General features: G+C 42.0%; 1 protein-coding gene across 1 annotated transcript in view; it reads right to left on the bottom strand.

Moving 5' to 3' along the window:
* The window catches only part of PANK1 (pantothenate kinase 1), a 67,754-nt gene extending 52,259 nt beyond the window's left edge, over positions 1 to 15,495 (bottom strand). The window contains exon 1 of the mRNA XM_065894250.1: positions 14,793 to 15,495. Within this exon, the coding sequence (XP_065750322.1) occupies positions 14,793 to 15,495 (703 nt within the window). The remainder of the gene's footprint in view (positions 1 to 14,792) is intronic.
* Positions 15,496 to 16,108: the final 613 nt, after the last annotated feature.

Below are 16,108 nucleotides of genomic sequence, written 5' to 3'. Positions count from 1 at the left end.
AACAATAGCAAAAATATTAATATTAAATACCATTTATGAATAGCAGCTAGTATTAATAGTAAAATATCTTTTACTATGCACATATCAGGGTCTAGGCATTCTACTATAGACTATCTACATTTTTGACGTCTGGTCCTCACGAGTGGTAAGATGGACACCAGTTATTTCTAGTCAACAAAGTGAGCCTCTGAGAAGTTAAGCATGTCAACTGAGGCTACACTGGTTAGTAAGTAGTAGAATGAGGCTCTGAATACAGATCTGGTGGCTCCAAAACTTCTTCCACTACAAAACACTACCGACACGTCCTAGGAATCCACTAGGGTCCTGAATCTGGTCCCCTGGCCCAGCAGAGTCCAAATCTGAGCTCCGTTTTCCCGAGTCCGGGAGCCCTCGCACAGTTTCTTCATCTGCAGAAGGAAGATCGTGATGGTACCTGGCTCAGGCTGTTCAGGCTGCTGTCACAGGATACCGTAGACTGGGTAGCTTATAAATTACAGAAACTTATTTCTCACAGTCCTGGAATCCAAGATCAAGGCACTGGCAGATTCGGTGTCTGGTGAGAGCCCGATTCCTAGACAGCTGTCTCTTTTGTGCTGTAACCTCTAGAGAACTCTCTGGTCTCATCCTCGTGACCTCATTACCTCCCAAAGGCCCCACTTCTTAATACCATTACCTTGGGGGTTAGGATTACAATATCTGAATCTTGGGGGGACACAAGCATTCAATCTAGAGCAGTACCTATCTCACAGGGTGCTGGGAGTGTTGGATGAGATAATCCATGTACTGTGCGGCTTCCTGGCACAGAGTAAGCATCTCTAAATGCTGGCTACTGTCAGTTCCACAAATACATGAATGAGCTTTTTGCCAAAGGTGTACCAACTGCACACACTTATCTCCTCTACAAGTATTACAGAATGCACTTCCTTTTCGCAAAATAATAGGCTGAACGTGGCATAAAAGAAAGCTGGCTAGCTGGCAATGGAGTTAGACTTGCTTTTGAATTCTGGCTCTGCCATTCAGACTTCAGGCAGGTTGCTTCACTTCTCTGGGCCTTGCTTTCCCCATCTGTAAGATGGAGTGTGGGAGTGGTAATCACATGCTTTAGCAATGGGACACATAGTTGTTGCAAAATAATAGCTACGCTAATTACTCGGTCAATCAAAGTGACTACCATAAGTATCCACTACTGTCATGAGTCTTTTCACCCGCTTTCCAAACCATAGAGAAATCTCTTAGAGGCCCAGATCATTATTTTGATGTAACTGCCCCTAAAAATAACATTCCCTTATCCCGTGGAATCATCGGCTGCGTTCAAATATATTCCCAAGGACAAAAAACAGTCCCACACGTACACGTGTATGATTAAACAACTCTAAGCATATAAAAGATGTTATAAATTAAGTAATGAGATACGATTACCATTGACGGCTGCACTAACTAGAGAAAAGGTCTACTTAGAAATTCTGGGGGGGACCTTTAAGATGGCGGAGGAGTAAGATGTGGAGATCACCTTCCTCCCCACAGATAGATTAGAAATACATCTACTTGTGGAACAGCTCCTACAGAACAACTACTGAATGCTGGCAGAAGACCTCAGACTTCCCAAAAGGCAAGAAACTCCCCACGTACCTGGGTAGGGCAAAAGAAAAAAGAAAAAACAGAGACAAAAGAATAGGGATGGGACCTGCACCAGTAGGAGGGAGCTGTGAAGGAGGAAAGGTTTCCACACAATAGGAAGCCCCTTTGCGGGTGGAGACTGCAGCAGGCGTAGGGGGGTGCTTCGGCATCGCGGCGGTGAGCACAGCCACAGGGGTGCGGAGGGCAAAGCGGAGAGACTCCCGCACAGAGGACCGGTGCCGACCAGCACTCACCAGCCCGAGAGGCTTGTCTGCTCACCTGCCGGGGCAGGCGGGGGCTGGGAGCTGAGGCTCGGGCTTCGGAGGTCAGACCCCAGGGAAAGGACTGGGGTTGGCTGCGTGAACACAGCCTGAAGGGGGCTAGTGCGCCACAGCTAACTGGGCGGGAGTCCGGGAAAAAGTCTAGAACTGCCTTAGAGGCAAGAGACTATTGTTTCGGGGTGCACGAGGACAGGGGATTCAGAGTACCGCCGAAACAAGCTCCACAGATGGGCGCAAGATGTGGCTATCAGCTCAGACACAAGAGACGGGAAAGAGATGCTAAGGCTGCTGCTGCAGCCACCAAGAACCTTGTGTGCAAGCACAGGTCACTATCCACACCTACCCTTCCAGGAGTCTGGGCAGCCTGCCACTTCCAGGGTCGTGTGATCCACGGACAACGTCCCTGGGAGAACACACGGTGCTCCTCAGGCTGCTGCAATGTCACGCTGCCTCTGCCACCTCAGGCTCGCCCTGCACTCCGTACCCCTCCCTCTCCCCGGCCTGAGTGAGTCAGAGCCCCAGAATCAGCTGCTACTTTAACCCCATCCTGTCGGGGCAGGAACAGACGCCCTCAGGCGACCTATACACAGAGGTGTGGCTAATCCAAAGCTGAACCCCAGGAGCTATGCAAACAAAGAAGAGAAAGGGAAATCTCTCCCAGCAGGCTCAGGAGCAGCGGAATAAATCTCCGCAATCAACTTGATGTACCCTCCACCTGTGGAATACCTGAATATACAACAAATCATCCCAAAATTGAGGTGGTGGACTTTGGGAGCAATTGTAACTTGGGGTTTGCTTTCTGCACCTAATTTGTTTCTGGTCTCATGTTTATCTAAGTTTAGTATTTAGAGTTTATTATCATTGGTAGATGGTTTATTGATTTGGTTGCTCTCTTCCTTTTTTTTTTAATATATATATATGTTTTTTTTTTCATTTTTATCTTTCTGTGAATGTGTATGTGTATGCTTCTTTGTGTGATTTTGTCCATATAGCCTTGCTTTTACCATTTGTCTTAGGTTTCTGTTGGTTTTTTTCGTTTTGGTTTTTTTTTGTATAGTTTTTAGGGCTTGTTATCATTGGTGGACTTGTTTTTTGGTTTGGTTGCTCTCTTCTTTCTTTTACTTTATTACTTTTAAATTTTTTATATTTTTAATAATTTTTTTTTTTATTTTAATAACTTTCTTTTCCTTCTTGCTTTCTTTTTCTCTCCCTTTTCTTCTGAGCTGTGTGGCTGACAGGGTTTTGGTGCTCTGGCCAGGTGTCAGGCCTGTGCCTCTGAGGTGGGAGAGCTGAGTTCAGGACATTGGTCAAGCAGAGAACTCCCGGCTCCATGTAGTATCAAACGGTAAAAACTCTCCCAGAGATCTCCATCTCAACGCTAAGACCTAGCTCCACTCAATGATAAGCAAGCTACAGTGCTGGACGTCCCATGCCAAACAACTATCAAGACAGGAATACAATCACACCCATTAGCAGAGAGGCTGCCTAAAATCATAATAAGGTCACAGACACCCCAAAACACACCACCGGACATGGTCCTGCACACCAGAAAGACAAGATCCAGCATTGTCCACCGGAACACGGGCACCAGGCCCCTCCACCAGGAAGCCTACACAACCCACTGAACCAACCTTAGCCACTGTGGGCAGACACCGAAACCAATGTGAACTACAAATCTGCAGCCTGCGAAAAAGGAGACCCCAAACACAGTAAGATAAGCAAAATGAGAAGACAGAGAAACACACAGCAGATGAAGGAGCAAGGTTAAAACCCACAAGACCAAATAAATGAAGAGGAAATAGGCAGTCTACCTGAAAAAGAATTCAGAGTAATGGCAGTAAAGATGATCCAAAATCTTGGAAACAGAATGGAGAAAATACAAGAAACGTTTAACAAGGACCTAGAAGAACTAAAGAGCAAACAAACAATAACGAACAACACAATAAATGAAATTAAAAATTCTCTAGAAGGAATCAATAGCAGAATAACTGAGGCAGAAAAATGGATAGGTGACCTGGAAGATAAAATAGTGGAAATAACTGCTAGGGAGCAGAATAAAGAAAAAAGAATGAAAAGAATTGAGGACAGTCTCAGAGACCTCTGGGACAGCATTAAACACACCAACATTCGAATTATAGTGGTCCCGAAGAAGAAGAGAAATAGAAAGGGACTGAGAAAATATTTGAACAGATTATAGTCGAAAACTTCCCTAATATGAGAAAGGACATAGTCAATCAAGTCCAGGAAGTGCAGAGAGTCCTACACAGGATAAATCCAAGGAGAAACACGCCAAGACACATATTAATCAAACTATCAAAACTTAAATGCAAAGAAAAATTATTAAAAGCAGCATGGGAAAAGCAACAAATAACATACAAGGGAATCCCCATAAGGTTAACAGCTGATCTTTCAGCAGAAACTCTGCAAGCCAGAAGTGAGTGGCAGGACATATTTAAAGTGATGAAAGGGAAAAACCTACAACCAAGATTACTATATCCAGCAAGGATCTCATTCAGATTCGATGGAGAAATGAAAACCTTTACAGACAAGCAAAAGCTAAGAGAATTCAGCACCACCAAACTGGCTTTACAACAAACGCTAAAGGAACTTCTCTAGGCAGGAAACACAAGAGAAGGGAAAGACGTACAATAACAAACACAAAACAATTAAGAAAATGATAATGGGAACACACATATCGATAACTACCTTAAATGTAAATGGATTAAATGCTCCAACCAAAAACATAGACTGGCTGAATGGATACAAAAACAAGACCTGTATATATGCTGTCGACAAGAGACCCACTTCAGACCTTGGAACACACACAGACTAAGAGTGAGGGGATGGAAAAAGATATTCCATACAAATGGAAATCAAAAGAAAGCTGGAGAAGCAATTCTGATGTCAGACAAAACAGACTTTAAAATAAAGACTACTACAAGAGACAAAGAAGGACAGGGCATAATGATTAAGGGATCAAGCCAAGAAAGATATAGCAATTGCAAATATTTATGCACCCAACATAGGAGCACCTCAATACATAAGGCAAATGCTGACAGCCATAAAAGGGGAAATTGACAGTAACACAATCATAGTAGGGGACTTTAACACCCCACTTTCACCAATGGACAGATCATTCAAAATGAAAATAAATAAGGAAACAAGCTTTGAATGACACACTAGACCAGATGGACTTAACTGATATTTATAGAACATTCCATCCAAAAACAACAGAATACACTTTCTTCTCAAGTGCTCATGGAACATTCTCCAGGATAGATCATATCTTGGGTCACAAGTCAAGCCTTGGTAAATTTAAGAAAATTGAAATTGTATCAAGTATCTTTTCTGACAACAGTATGAGACTAGATATCAATTACAGGAAAAAAATCTGCAAAAAAATACAAACAACGGAGGCTAAACAATACATTACTAAATAACCAAGAGATCACTGAAGAAATCAAAGAGATAATCAAAAAATACTTAGAAACAAATGACAATGAAAACATGACAACTCAGAACCTATGGGATGCAGCAAAAGCAGTTCTAAGAGGGAAGTTTATAGCAATACAATCCTACCTCAAGAAACAACAAACATCTCAAATAAACAACCTAACCCTACACCTAAAGCAACTAGAGAAAGAAGAAAAAAAATATCCCAAAGTTAGCAGAAGGAAAGAAATCATAAAGATCAGCTCAGAAATAAATGAGAAAGAAATGAAGGAAACAATAGCAAAGATCAATAAAACTAAAAGCGGGTTCTTTGAAAAGATAAACAAATTGATAAACCTTTAGCCAGATTCATCAAGAAAAAAAGGGAAAAGACTCAAATCAATAGAATTAGAAATGAAAAAGGAGAAGTAACAACTGACACTGCAGAAATACAAAGGATGATAGATTACTACAAGCAACACTATGCCAAATAAAATGGACAACCTGGAAGAAATGGACAAATTCTTAGAAAAGCACAACCTTCCGAGACTGAGCCAGGAAGGAATAGAAAATATAAACAGACCAATCACAAGCCCTGCAATTGAGACTGTGATTAAAAACCTTCCAACAAACAAAAGACCACATGGCTTCACAGGCGAATTCTATCAAACATTTAGAGAAGAGCTAACACCTATCCTTCTCTAACTCTTCCAAAATATAATAGAGGGAGGAACATTCCCAAACTCATTCTTTGAGGCCACTGTCACCTTGATACCAAAATCAGACAAAGATGTTAGAAAGAAAGAAAACTACAGGCCAATATCACTGATGAACACAGATGCAAAAATCCTCAACAAAATACTAGCAAACAGAATCCAACAGCACATTAAAAGGAACATACACCATGATCAAGTGGGGTTTATCCCAGGAATGCAAGGATTCTTCAATACATGCAAATCAATCAATGTGATAAACCATAATAACAAATTAAAGAATAAAAACTGTATGATCATCTCAACAGATGCAGAAAAAGCTTTTGACAAAGTTCAACACCCATTTATGATAAAAACCCTGCAGAAAGTAGGCATAGAGGGAACTTACCTCAACATCATAAAGGCCATATATGACAAACCCACAGCCAACATCACTCTCAATGGTGAAAAACTGAAATCATTTCCTCTAAGGTCAGGAACAAGAGAAGGTTGTCCACACTCACCACTATTATTCAACACAGTTTTGGAAGTTTTAGCCACAGCAATCAGAGAAGAAAAAGAAATAAAAGGAATCCAAATGAGAAAAGAAGAAGTAAAGCTGTCACTGTTTGTGGATGACATGACACTATACATAGAGAATCCTAAAGATGCTACCAGAAAACTACTAGAGCTAATCAATCAATGAATTTGGCAAAGTAGCAGGATACAAAATTAATGCATAGAAATATCTTGCATTCCTATACACTACTGACGAAAAATCTGAAAGAGAAATTAAGGAAATACTCCCATTTACCATTGCAACAAAAAGAATAAAACACCTAGGAATAAACCTACCTAAGGAGACAAAAGACCTGTATGCAGAAAAGTATAAGACACTGATGAAAGAAATTAAATGTGATACAAATAGATGGAGAGATATACCATATTCTTGTACTGGAAGAATCAGCATTGTGAAAATGACTATATTACCCAAAGAAATCTACAGATTCAATGCAATCCTTATCAAACTACCAATGGCATTTTTCACAGAACTAGAACAAAAAATTTCACAATTTGTATGTAAACACAAAGGACGCCGAATAGCCAAAGCAATCTTGAGAAAGAAAAATGGAGCTGGAGGAATCAGGCTCCCTGACTTCAGACTATACTACGAAGCTACAGTAATCAAGACAGTATGGTACTGGCACAAAAACAGAAATATAGATCAATGGAACAGGATAGAAAGCCCAGAAATAAACCCACGCATATATGCTCACCTTATTTTTGATAAAGGAGCCAAGAATATACAATGGAGAAAAGACAGCCTCTTCAAAAAGTGGTGCTGGGAAAACTGGACAGCTACATGTAAAAGAATGAAATTAGAACACTCCCTAACACCAGACACAAAAATAAACTCAAATGGATTAACAACCTAAATGTAAGGCCAGACACAATAAAACTCTTAGAGGAAAACATAGGCAGCACACTCAATGACATAAATCATAGCAAGATCCTTTTTGACACACCTCCTAGAAGCAACTGACAAAGGATTAATCTTCAAAATTTACAAGAAGCTCATGCAGCTCAATATCAAAAAAACAAAGAACCCAATCCAAAAATGGGCAGAAGACCTAAATAGACATTTTTCCAAAGAAGTTATACAGGTTGCCAACAAACACATAAAAGGATGCTCAACATCACTAATCATTAGAGAAATGCAAATCAAAACTACAATGAGGTATCACCTCACCCCAGTCAGAATGGCCATCATCAAAAAATCTACAAACAATAAATGCTGGACAGGGTGTGGAGAAAAGGGAACCCTCTTGCACTGCTGGTAGGAATGTAAATTGATACAGCCACTATGGAGAACAGTATGGAGCTTCCTTAAAAAATTAAAAACAGAACTACCATACGACCCAGTAATCCCACTACTGGGTATATACCCTGAGAAAACCATAATTCAAAAAGAGTCATGTACCACAATGTTCATTGCAGCTCTATTTACAATAGCCAGGACACATAAGCAACCTAAGTGTCCATCGACAGATGAATGGATAAAGAAGATGTGGCACATATATACAATGGAATATTACTCGGCCATAAAAAGGAACGAAACTGAGTTATTTGTAGTGAGGTGGGTGAACCTAGAGTCTGTCATACAGAGTGAAGTAAGTCAGAAAGAGAAAAACAAATACTGTATGCTAACATATACATGGAATCCAAAAAAAAAAAAAAAAGGTTATGAAGAACCTAGGGGCAGGACAGGAATAAATACGCAGACGTAGAGAATGGACTTGAGCACACGGCGAGTGGGAAGGGTAAGGTGGGACTAAGTGAGAGACTAGCATTTACATATATACACTACCAAATGTACAACAGATAGTCGGAAGCAGCCGCATAGCACAAGGAGATCAGCTCGGTGCTTTGTGACTGCCTAGAGGGGTGGGATAGGGAGGGTGGGAGGGAGATGCAAGAGGGAGGAGATATGTGGATATATGTATAGCTGATTCTCTTTGTTATAAAGCAGAAACTAACACACCATTGTAAAGGAATTATACTCCAATAAAGATGTTAGGGCTTCCCTGGTGGCGCAGTGGTTGAGAGTCCGCCTGCCGATGCAGGAGACACGGGTTAGTGCCCCGGTCCAGGAAGATTCCACATGCGGCAGAGGGGCTGGGCCCGTGAGCCATGGCCGCTGAGCCTGCGTGTCCGGAGCCTGTGCTCCGCAACGGGAGAGGCTACAACAGTGAGAGGCGCACGTACCGCAAAAAAAAAAAAAGATGTTAAAAAAAACTAAAGAAATTCTGTGTGCCCTATCTGATTCAGAATATTGTCATCCCAAGGTGAACACTGGCCTACACAGTAAAGCTAAAGCACATAATTGAATATAATGGAAGTCAAACCTTGATTGATTTTCATGGTAATTGGTTTGTATTAAAACATAACACACACTATTAAAAGTCAGGCTATCAGACAGATAAAAAAACCAACCTCAAACCTGTTAATTAAAACCAGTACTCTGTGTTTCCCTACCAATTATGTCTCCAAACACCAGGCTGGAGTTTGTTTCATTCACTTGTTGAATGTCCCACATGTTAAAAAGTAACAGTACTTTTTCCATCTTTTGTTACTATGCCGAACAAAATATGCTTTGTATTAACATTGAAATTCACTTACTGGCCTTTTGGGGAAAAGTGGTGTTCATGTCCCTAATAAATCCTGATACCTGACTTAACCACTTAGACACTGAACACTTGGGCCATTAAATTCTTAAATCTCCAGTTCAAATGTGCATTGTACAATTCATAACTTCATTGACAAACTTAGAAATCTGACCACACCCTAGAAGGGAGCAATCTAGAATGTGCCCTCGCTTTCCATTTTAGTCTTTTGTTCTCGATTCGCAAAGTTCCCTGTCCATCTAGAAGTTCTGATTATGTTTTTAAAAATGCATATATATTCACACTCTATGCAGATACAACCAGAAAATTCTACCTGTTTATCTTTTTATCCTGGGTTTTCTAATTAGCCTGACTCAGAAGTAGGGGAAATTCTAAGTGCCAAAGGTAAATATCCCAATATTTAGAAAAGTGAAGCCTTACACTTTGACAATGGTGGCTAGCTAAAACCGGTAACAGGTTAGGGTTTCTTCAGTTTGCACCCACGAATGTGTTACATGCATAATGAACTCTCACCCATCTTCTGCTATTTTTCTGTCTGGAGAATCTCAGAATTTGGAACCTCCACCAGGAGGCTGCGGGCACTGATCCATCCCTTATTTTTGCCTGTTGCTACACACTGGGACGGAAGAGCGCAGCTCACATCCTTGAGTCTTCTGATGGTACTCAGGTATTAAGCTTTCTGCAGCATAGTGTTTGCTGGCTCAATTACCTCCTTTGCATTTTTCTCCTCTCTTCACTAGTGTGGCTTGTCTCCAAGCATCCTTAGAGTCTAAAATATCCAGGTATGGAAACATGATGGATGAATGAAGTGTGGCATATATGTGCACAATAGAATATTACTCAACCATGAGAAAGAAGGAAATCCTGTCATTTACAACAACATGGATGAAGCTGGAGGGCATTATGCTAACTGAAATAAGCCAGACAGAGAGAGACAAACAGTGTGTGGTATCATTTATATACGGAAACTTAAAAAAAAATAAGTGGAACTCATAGAAACAGAGTCGAATAACAATGGTTGCCAGGGACTGGGGTGGTGGTAGTGAGGGAAATAGGGAGAGCCCGGTAAAAGGGTACAGACTTTCAGTTATAAGATGAGTAAGGTCTGAGGATTTAATGTAAACATGGTAACTATAGTTGATAACACTGTATTGTATAACTGAAATTTGCTAAGAAAGCAGAATTAAGTGTTTTCATAAAAATGTAAATATATGAGGTGATGGATGTATTTCTTAACTTGATGATGGGAATCTTGTCATAATGCATGCATATATTAAATCACCATGTTCTACACTTTAAATATATTGCCATTTTAAATGTCAATTATACCTCAATAAAGCTGAAAAAAGAAACGAAATGAATAAAATATCCAGGATTTCAAGGCAACAGCTACATACTCCTTTGTGCCATTTCTGTTCCTTCTCCAAAAAGTACATATTCACCAATTTCATCAAAAATAAAGAGTTATGTACAAAGTTGTTGCTGCAGAACTGTTTATGATGTTTAGAGACTCTAGCTGCAGCCTAAAGCCATGAGAGACAGGTTAAATAAATTATGGTATATCTATATAATGGAACATTGGGAATATAATACAACCATTGCAAATGATGCTCTAATGCTGTAAGAAAATGCTTTTGCTAACATTTTTAAATAAAAAAGGATAAATTGGGAGATGGGGACTGACATATACATACTACTATATTTGAAACAGATAATCAACAAGGACCTACTATATAGCATAGGGAATTCTGCTCAATAATCTGTAATAATCTAAATGGGAAAAGAATTTGAAAAAGAATAGATATAAGTATATGTATAACTGAATCACTTTGCTGTACACCTGAAACTAATACAACATTGTAAATCAAATACAGTCCAATAAAAAAAAGTTATCAAAATCTTATCTTAGGGTGATCCAAAATTACCTTTAGCACATTTTAAACAGTCATTTTCTCTGAGTGATGGTACTGTGAGTACTTTTTCCTGCTTTTTCCCTCCATTTTTATATTACCCAATATTTTGGGAGGCAAAGGGGGGAAAAAGGTAATTGTGGGGCTAGGAGTGTCATAGTTAATCAAATAAAACTTTTTGGTCTTTCTTATTGTAGCCCCCCCCCTCCTTTTTAAGTAAGGAAGTCATTCTGAGGTGTCTCTGCCAGCTCAGTCATCTTGTCCTGTGGGTTAGTGGTGGACAGTGTTCTATACGGCGGTGATGACAGCTGGCGTTTACTGAATAACTGCTATGTGCCAAGCAGGAATCTAAGTTCTTTATATACATATTATCTTATTTAATCCTCACATCAACCTGGTGAGGTTGTATGATTAGCTCCATCTTACCAATACTGAAACTGAAGCACAGAGGTTAAATAAATGGCCCCAGGTCATCCAGCTGCAATTCACACTCAAGCCCTCCAGAGTTTGAATAACTACACCATTTACAAACATTAGGCTCTAGGCATTTTACTAGGACTATCATTAGTTTAGAAATATTTGGTATATGAGTTGACTCCATAAGGATTTAGCTACTTTTGTATGCTTCAAAAACATCAGAGCACCAAGGAGCACGCGAAAGGAGTCTCCCTATAGAGGCCTCATGGAAACTCCACTGAAGGACTTTCGCCATCGTCTGTCGTACAGATGGAAATGGCTACTTCAGTGAGGTGGTGATGATGTCACCTGTACCTTTTTCATCAACGTCAATCAAATACTCAAATATCTGTACCCAAGTTGCACAGCATATGAAAAAAACCACCAACTATAATAAGACTTCCAACTTAATTGTGGAGAAAAGACCAATAACATACATGGAACAATCAGCACAGGGCAAAAATAAAAACTTTTAAAATAATAATAATAAAACGTTAAGTCATGTGGCAGACTGGATAACTAGTGTAGAAGTCATGTAGAAAGAACCATCAGCTCTGAAGTATCTTAGAATCTGAAGGTACAGTATAAGAAACAATACTTGAAGATCATCTAGCCGACTCCAGCATTCCAAGAGGAGAGCTAACTTGGTTGAGGGCACCCAGTTGCTAGAGTAACCAAGAAAGCTTGAAGAAGCAGTTAAGTCTTGGAAAAGCTTTCCAAGGATAACAAGCACAGTGAGTGAGGTGATCTTTTGATTAAAAGAGTGGACAAGATTTCCTGATTTAGCAAAATCAACCTGCCACTGTTCTGATTTTTAGATTACAAGATTGTGAATAGTCCTTGCACTGAGGGATCAGATTTAAAATTTTTAAATAATCAAAAACTACTGAATTGTTTGTTTCATTCCATTCATTGCTTTTAAACATTAAGTATTTTAATGTTTATCACACTCTACCCAAAATATTAGCAAACAGAAACATACCTACTCACATATGCAATCCAGGTGCCTATCTGAGAGAAGTGATATCTGGCTGCCCTAAAACACCTCTGGTTTGGACAGTGGCAGGAGTTTGAAGTTGCAAACTGTAAGTAGGAATTAATTATTTGTCCAGCTTTGATGCTTTTATCAACCACATACTCAAATTTCATTTAAAGCATGTAAATACTCTTTGTAATAATTGCTTATGTAAAAATCTATCAGTCATCAGAAAATAGGGATGTGCTTGAGTCTAAGTAGATTTGTCTTAGATTACCTAAATATCAACTGATTGGGCAGTATTTTTTTTTTGTAAAAAGATACTTGAATGCTAATAGGCAAGGTATAAAGATACTAAATTAAGCCTAGTTTTAACTAAGAGATTTTGGTAGTCAACACAGCAGATGTGGCTCAGAACACATAAAATTTATTTCAGAAATGTTTGTTCAAATTTGAGAAAAAAACATGATAGGATAATGAAAAGTCAATTTTGATGAATTCTTTTTAAAAGATAAATAAGTATGATCGCTAGACTTAAAATAACTATGGTTTTCATTAAAAAAAATACAAAACTAATACCTGACAAAGCACACAGGCATAAAGTTATACTTTCCTGTATTCTAGAATAATACTTCCTGCGGATCTGCAAGCAAAAGTTAAGGCTCAAGGTTATTTTTTCTCTGCCTTCATGCTATTGTTAAGAGAGTGTATTTTCAATTCCTCAAAAATTACTTCAAGAGGTATTATACACTCAGTTAAACACAGACCATTTAAGCTAGCAATACTATATACTCAAAGCAGTTCTCTTTCGTTATATTTTAGCTATTTACATTGTGAATTCTCATACAGTTTGTTAATGTAAATCAGAGAAATAACTAAAATGTGGCTTCAAAATAAGTAAAACAAGTTAATAAATCATTAGGAATCAACGCTAAATCCATAAAGAAAGTCATTTTCTAACAAGACTCAAAAACAAAAGTAAACAGAAATTTAGGTGTTAGATGCCTTCCTTATAACCGTAGCCAATCTGCTGTATGGGTTCAAAGTTCCCGACAAGACGTTAACTTTCAACCGAAACATTTCAGACCTACAAAATACAAGTATCAGTTACCGCGTCCCACAGTCGAGTTAAAATGCTTTCCAAAGTCTCAGAGACTTTAACTGAATGCAGAAAAGCTAAGAGTCTAAGTTGATAAACAGAAACAGAAAAAAGTGAAGCTGTTTGCCAAATATCAAGCTTTTACAGACGAATCCAAAGCATATCTAGCAATTTCCCTATGTGAAACAGAATAACCTGTATGCAAAAGGTGCATGTTTGAATGCAATCACTTATTAGCATGCATTCTACTTACTTTGCTTTCTGCCATTTATAAGCTTCATTAAGGAGACCCAGAAAGAGGTAACAAATTGAATTAAGTTCAGCTCTGATAAGAAAATCCTGTTGTAAACTCGAGCTACAATATGCATCTCAGAAATTCCAGCGGGGAAGGGACTCTTCACAAACTAACATATATACAAGCTTTAGATTGTGAAATAACGCATTTCAGCATTCTGCACTGTACAGTACTATTAGAAACCTCAACTCCACCTCCCCACTCCGCGAAAAAATTCACCTCCAATCTTCATTGGTCCACATAGTTCCGGCCCACATGGTATCAGTGGGTGTGACCCTCCCAACAGGTCCTCTCATTGGCTGCGAGGAAACAGCGTTTAATAGGCTGTGATTTTCCGGGGCTGTCAAACTCCACGCCTCCAGACCTCGCGCTTGCGAATAGGCCCAGGGAGCTGGCGGCTTCTCTGCGATTCAAAGGGCAAGCTGACTGCCCTGAGCGCCAACCCAGAAAGACAAGCTCTCATAAGGGAAAGGGGCGAGGAGAACAAGGGCAACTCAGGCTCTCCACCCACTGCTGCTCTACCCCTACTCCCGGACCCCACCAAGTGTTGACACACGTGCATTTCCCCACCGACAAATTAGTAAGGTGGCCAGTGCATTTGCCTTCCATTGAGCCGTAACCTGAGGAGCAGCTCAGACTCCGAGTCCAATCGCCTATTCTACAGATGGAAGCAAGCAAGGGTCAGGCTTAGGCAACGATCTGTAGTGCTTGCGCCCCCTCAGAGCGGTCCGCCGACGGTGGGCGCTGGTGTGCACGACGCGCGCTTCGGTGCCTGGCCCGCCGCTCCCGGGTGCCGGACCCCGCGCTGCGCCTGCCTGGCGCCCGCGCTCCCCTCCCGGAGGGACTTACGCGGCCTGTTCTTCCTCCCCGAGTCCATCCTCCTCCGCAGCCGGCATTTCTTGGCCGGGGAGTCGTGCTGAGGGGGCGGCGGCTGTGGCTGGAGCTCTGGCTGGAGCGGGAGGCGCGGGGGCGCCGCGTCGCCGCCGCCCGGGAGGCTCCGGCTGCAGAGGCGCGGCGGCTGGATGGGCGGCGGGTGGAAGCCGTTGTGCAGCACTCCGTTCACGGCTGCAGCGCCGGCGGGAGTCCCCGGGGCACGCGAGGCCGAGCGCTCCGGCTGCCCTCCGTGGTCGCCCATGCCAGGGGCTGGTGGGGCGGCGCGCGGGGCCCGGCTCAGGCGGCCTCGCTGGAGGTCATTCTCGGGCGTCTTTATTTCCCCGGATCCTCCTTGCGGCTTCCGATTCAACAGCCGCAGAGCCGGCGCCGAGGGATGGCGAGCCGGGCGCTCCTCCCCTCCTCCCGCCGGCGCTCCAACCTCCTCCACGCCCTGCCCCCCGCGCGCCGGCCCCCCGGCGCCGGCCTGGAGCATGCCCACTCCCGGCGCGGAATCGGGGATACCAGCGCACCCCCGGCCGGGGCCCCGGCAGCCCACCTTCCCCGGATCCCCCAGCCGCGCGACTTCAAACGCGGCTTCCTCGCCTCCCAGACCTGTCCCCGCTACTGAGCATGCCCAGTCCTGCCCGCCACCGCCGCCGCCACCGCCGAGCTTCAACATGGGGACTGAAGTTCTCTGGCTTTGCAAAGGAGAGATGGGCGGGCTGGGCTTTGTATGGCGGAGCGAGCCGAGAGGGGACCGGGCGAGGCCGGCGCGAGAGGAGCGAGCAGCTTCGGGAGGAATGTGCGGGGAAGACAAATATCTGTAGAGGTTTGGGTTTGCTAATCCTGTCCCCAGTGAGCTAGATACCTTTGCAAGGTCATTCACGTCGTACCCTCCTCCCCGAAACCTTTGTGAGTGTGTGTGTGTGTTTAGTGAAGTGACCAAACTACTCACAGGCCTGGGGAAGGAGAACGATTATTTATAGAAAGATAGGCGGATTTGGAGAGGGAGAAGCGTGTAATTTCTTTGCTGGCACACACAGACACCATGTGGCCTCGTGGAGTTGTCTTTTGCAGGGAGGAAACCTAGGAATTCAGTGTAAGGACAGTGAAGGTCACAGATGTAGGCGGGATTAACCGGTGCTGGAAGAGACCAAGTAAACAGAAGCAGTCCCAAGCTATAAAAAGCACTTTCCTCACCCAGAAAGGACGTTTAAGAGACAATGTCACTCTATTTATAGAGTAAGGAGTTGCCTGTGTTTTAAGAAGGGAAGGCAGCATCGCAGGGTAGA

This window comes from Phocoena phocoena, chromosome 16, assembly GCF_963924675.1.
Source record: "Phocoena phocoena chromosome 16, mPhoPho1.1, whole genome shotgun sequence".
Lineage (NCBI taxonomy): Eukaryota > Metazoa > Chordata > Mammalia > Artiodactyla > Phocoenidae > Phocoena > Phocoena phocoena.
Note: the sequence above shows the minus strand (reverse complement) of the source record. Positions and strands in the feature narration are given on the sequence as shown.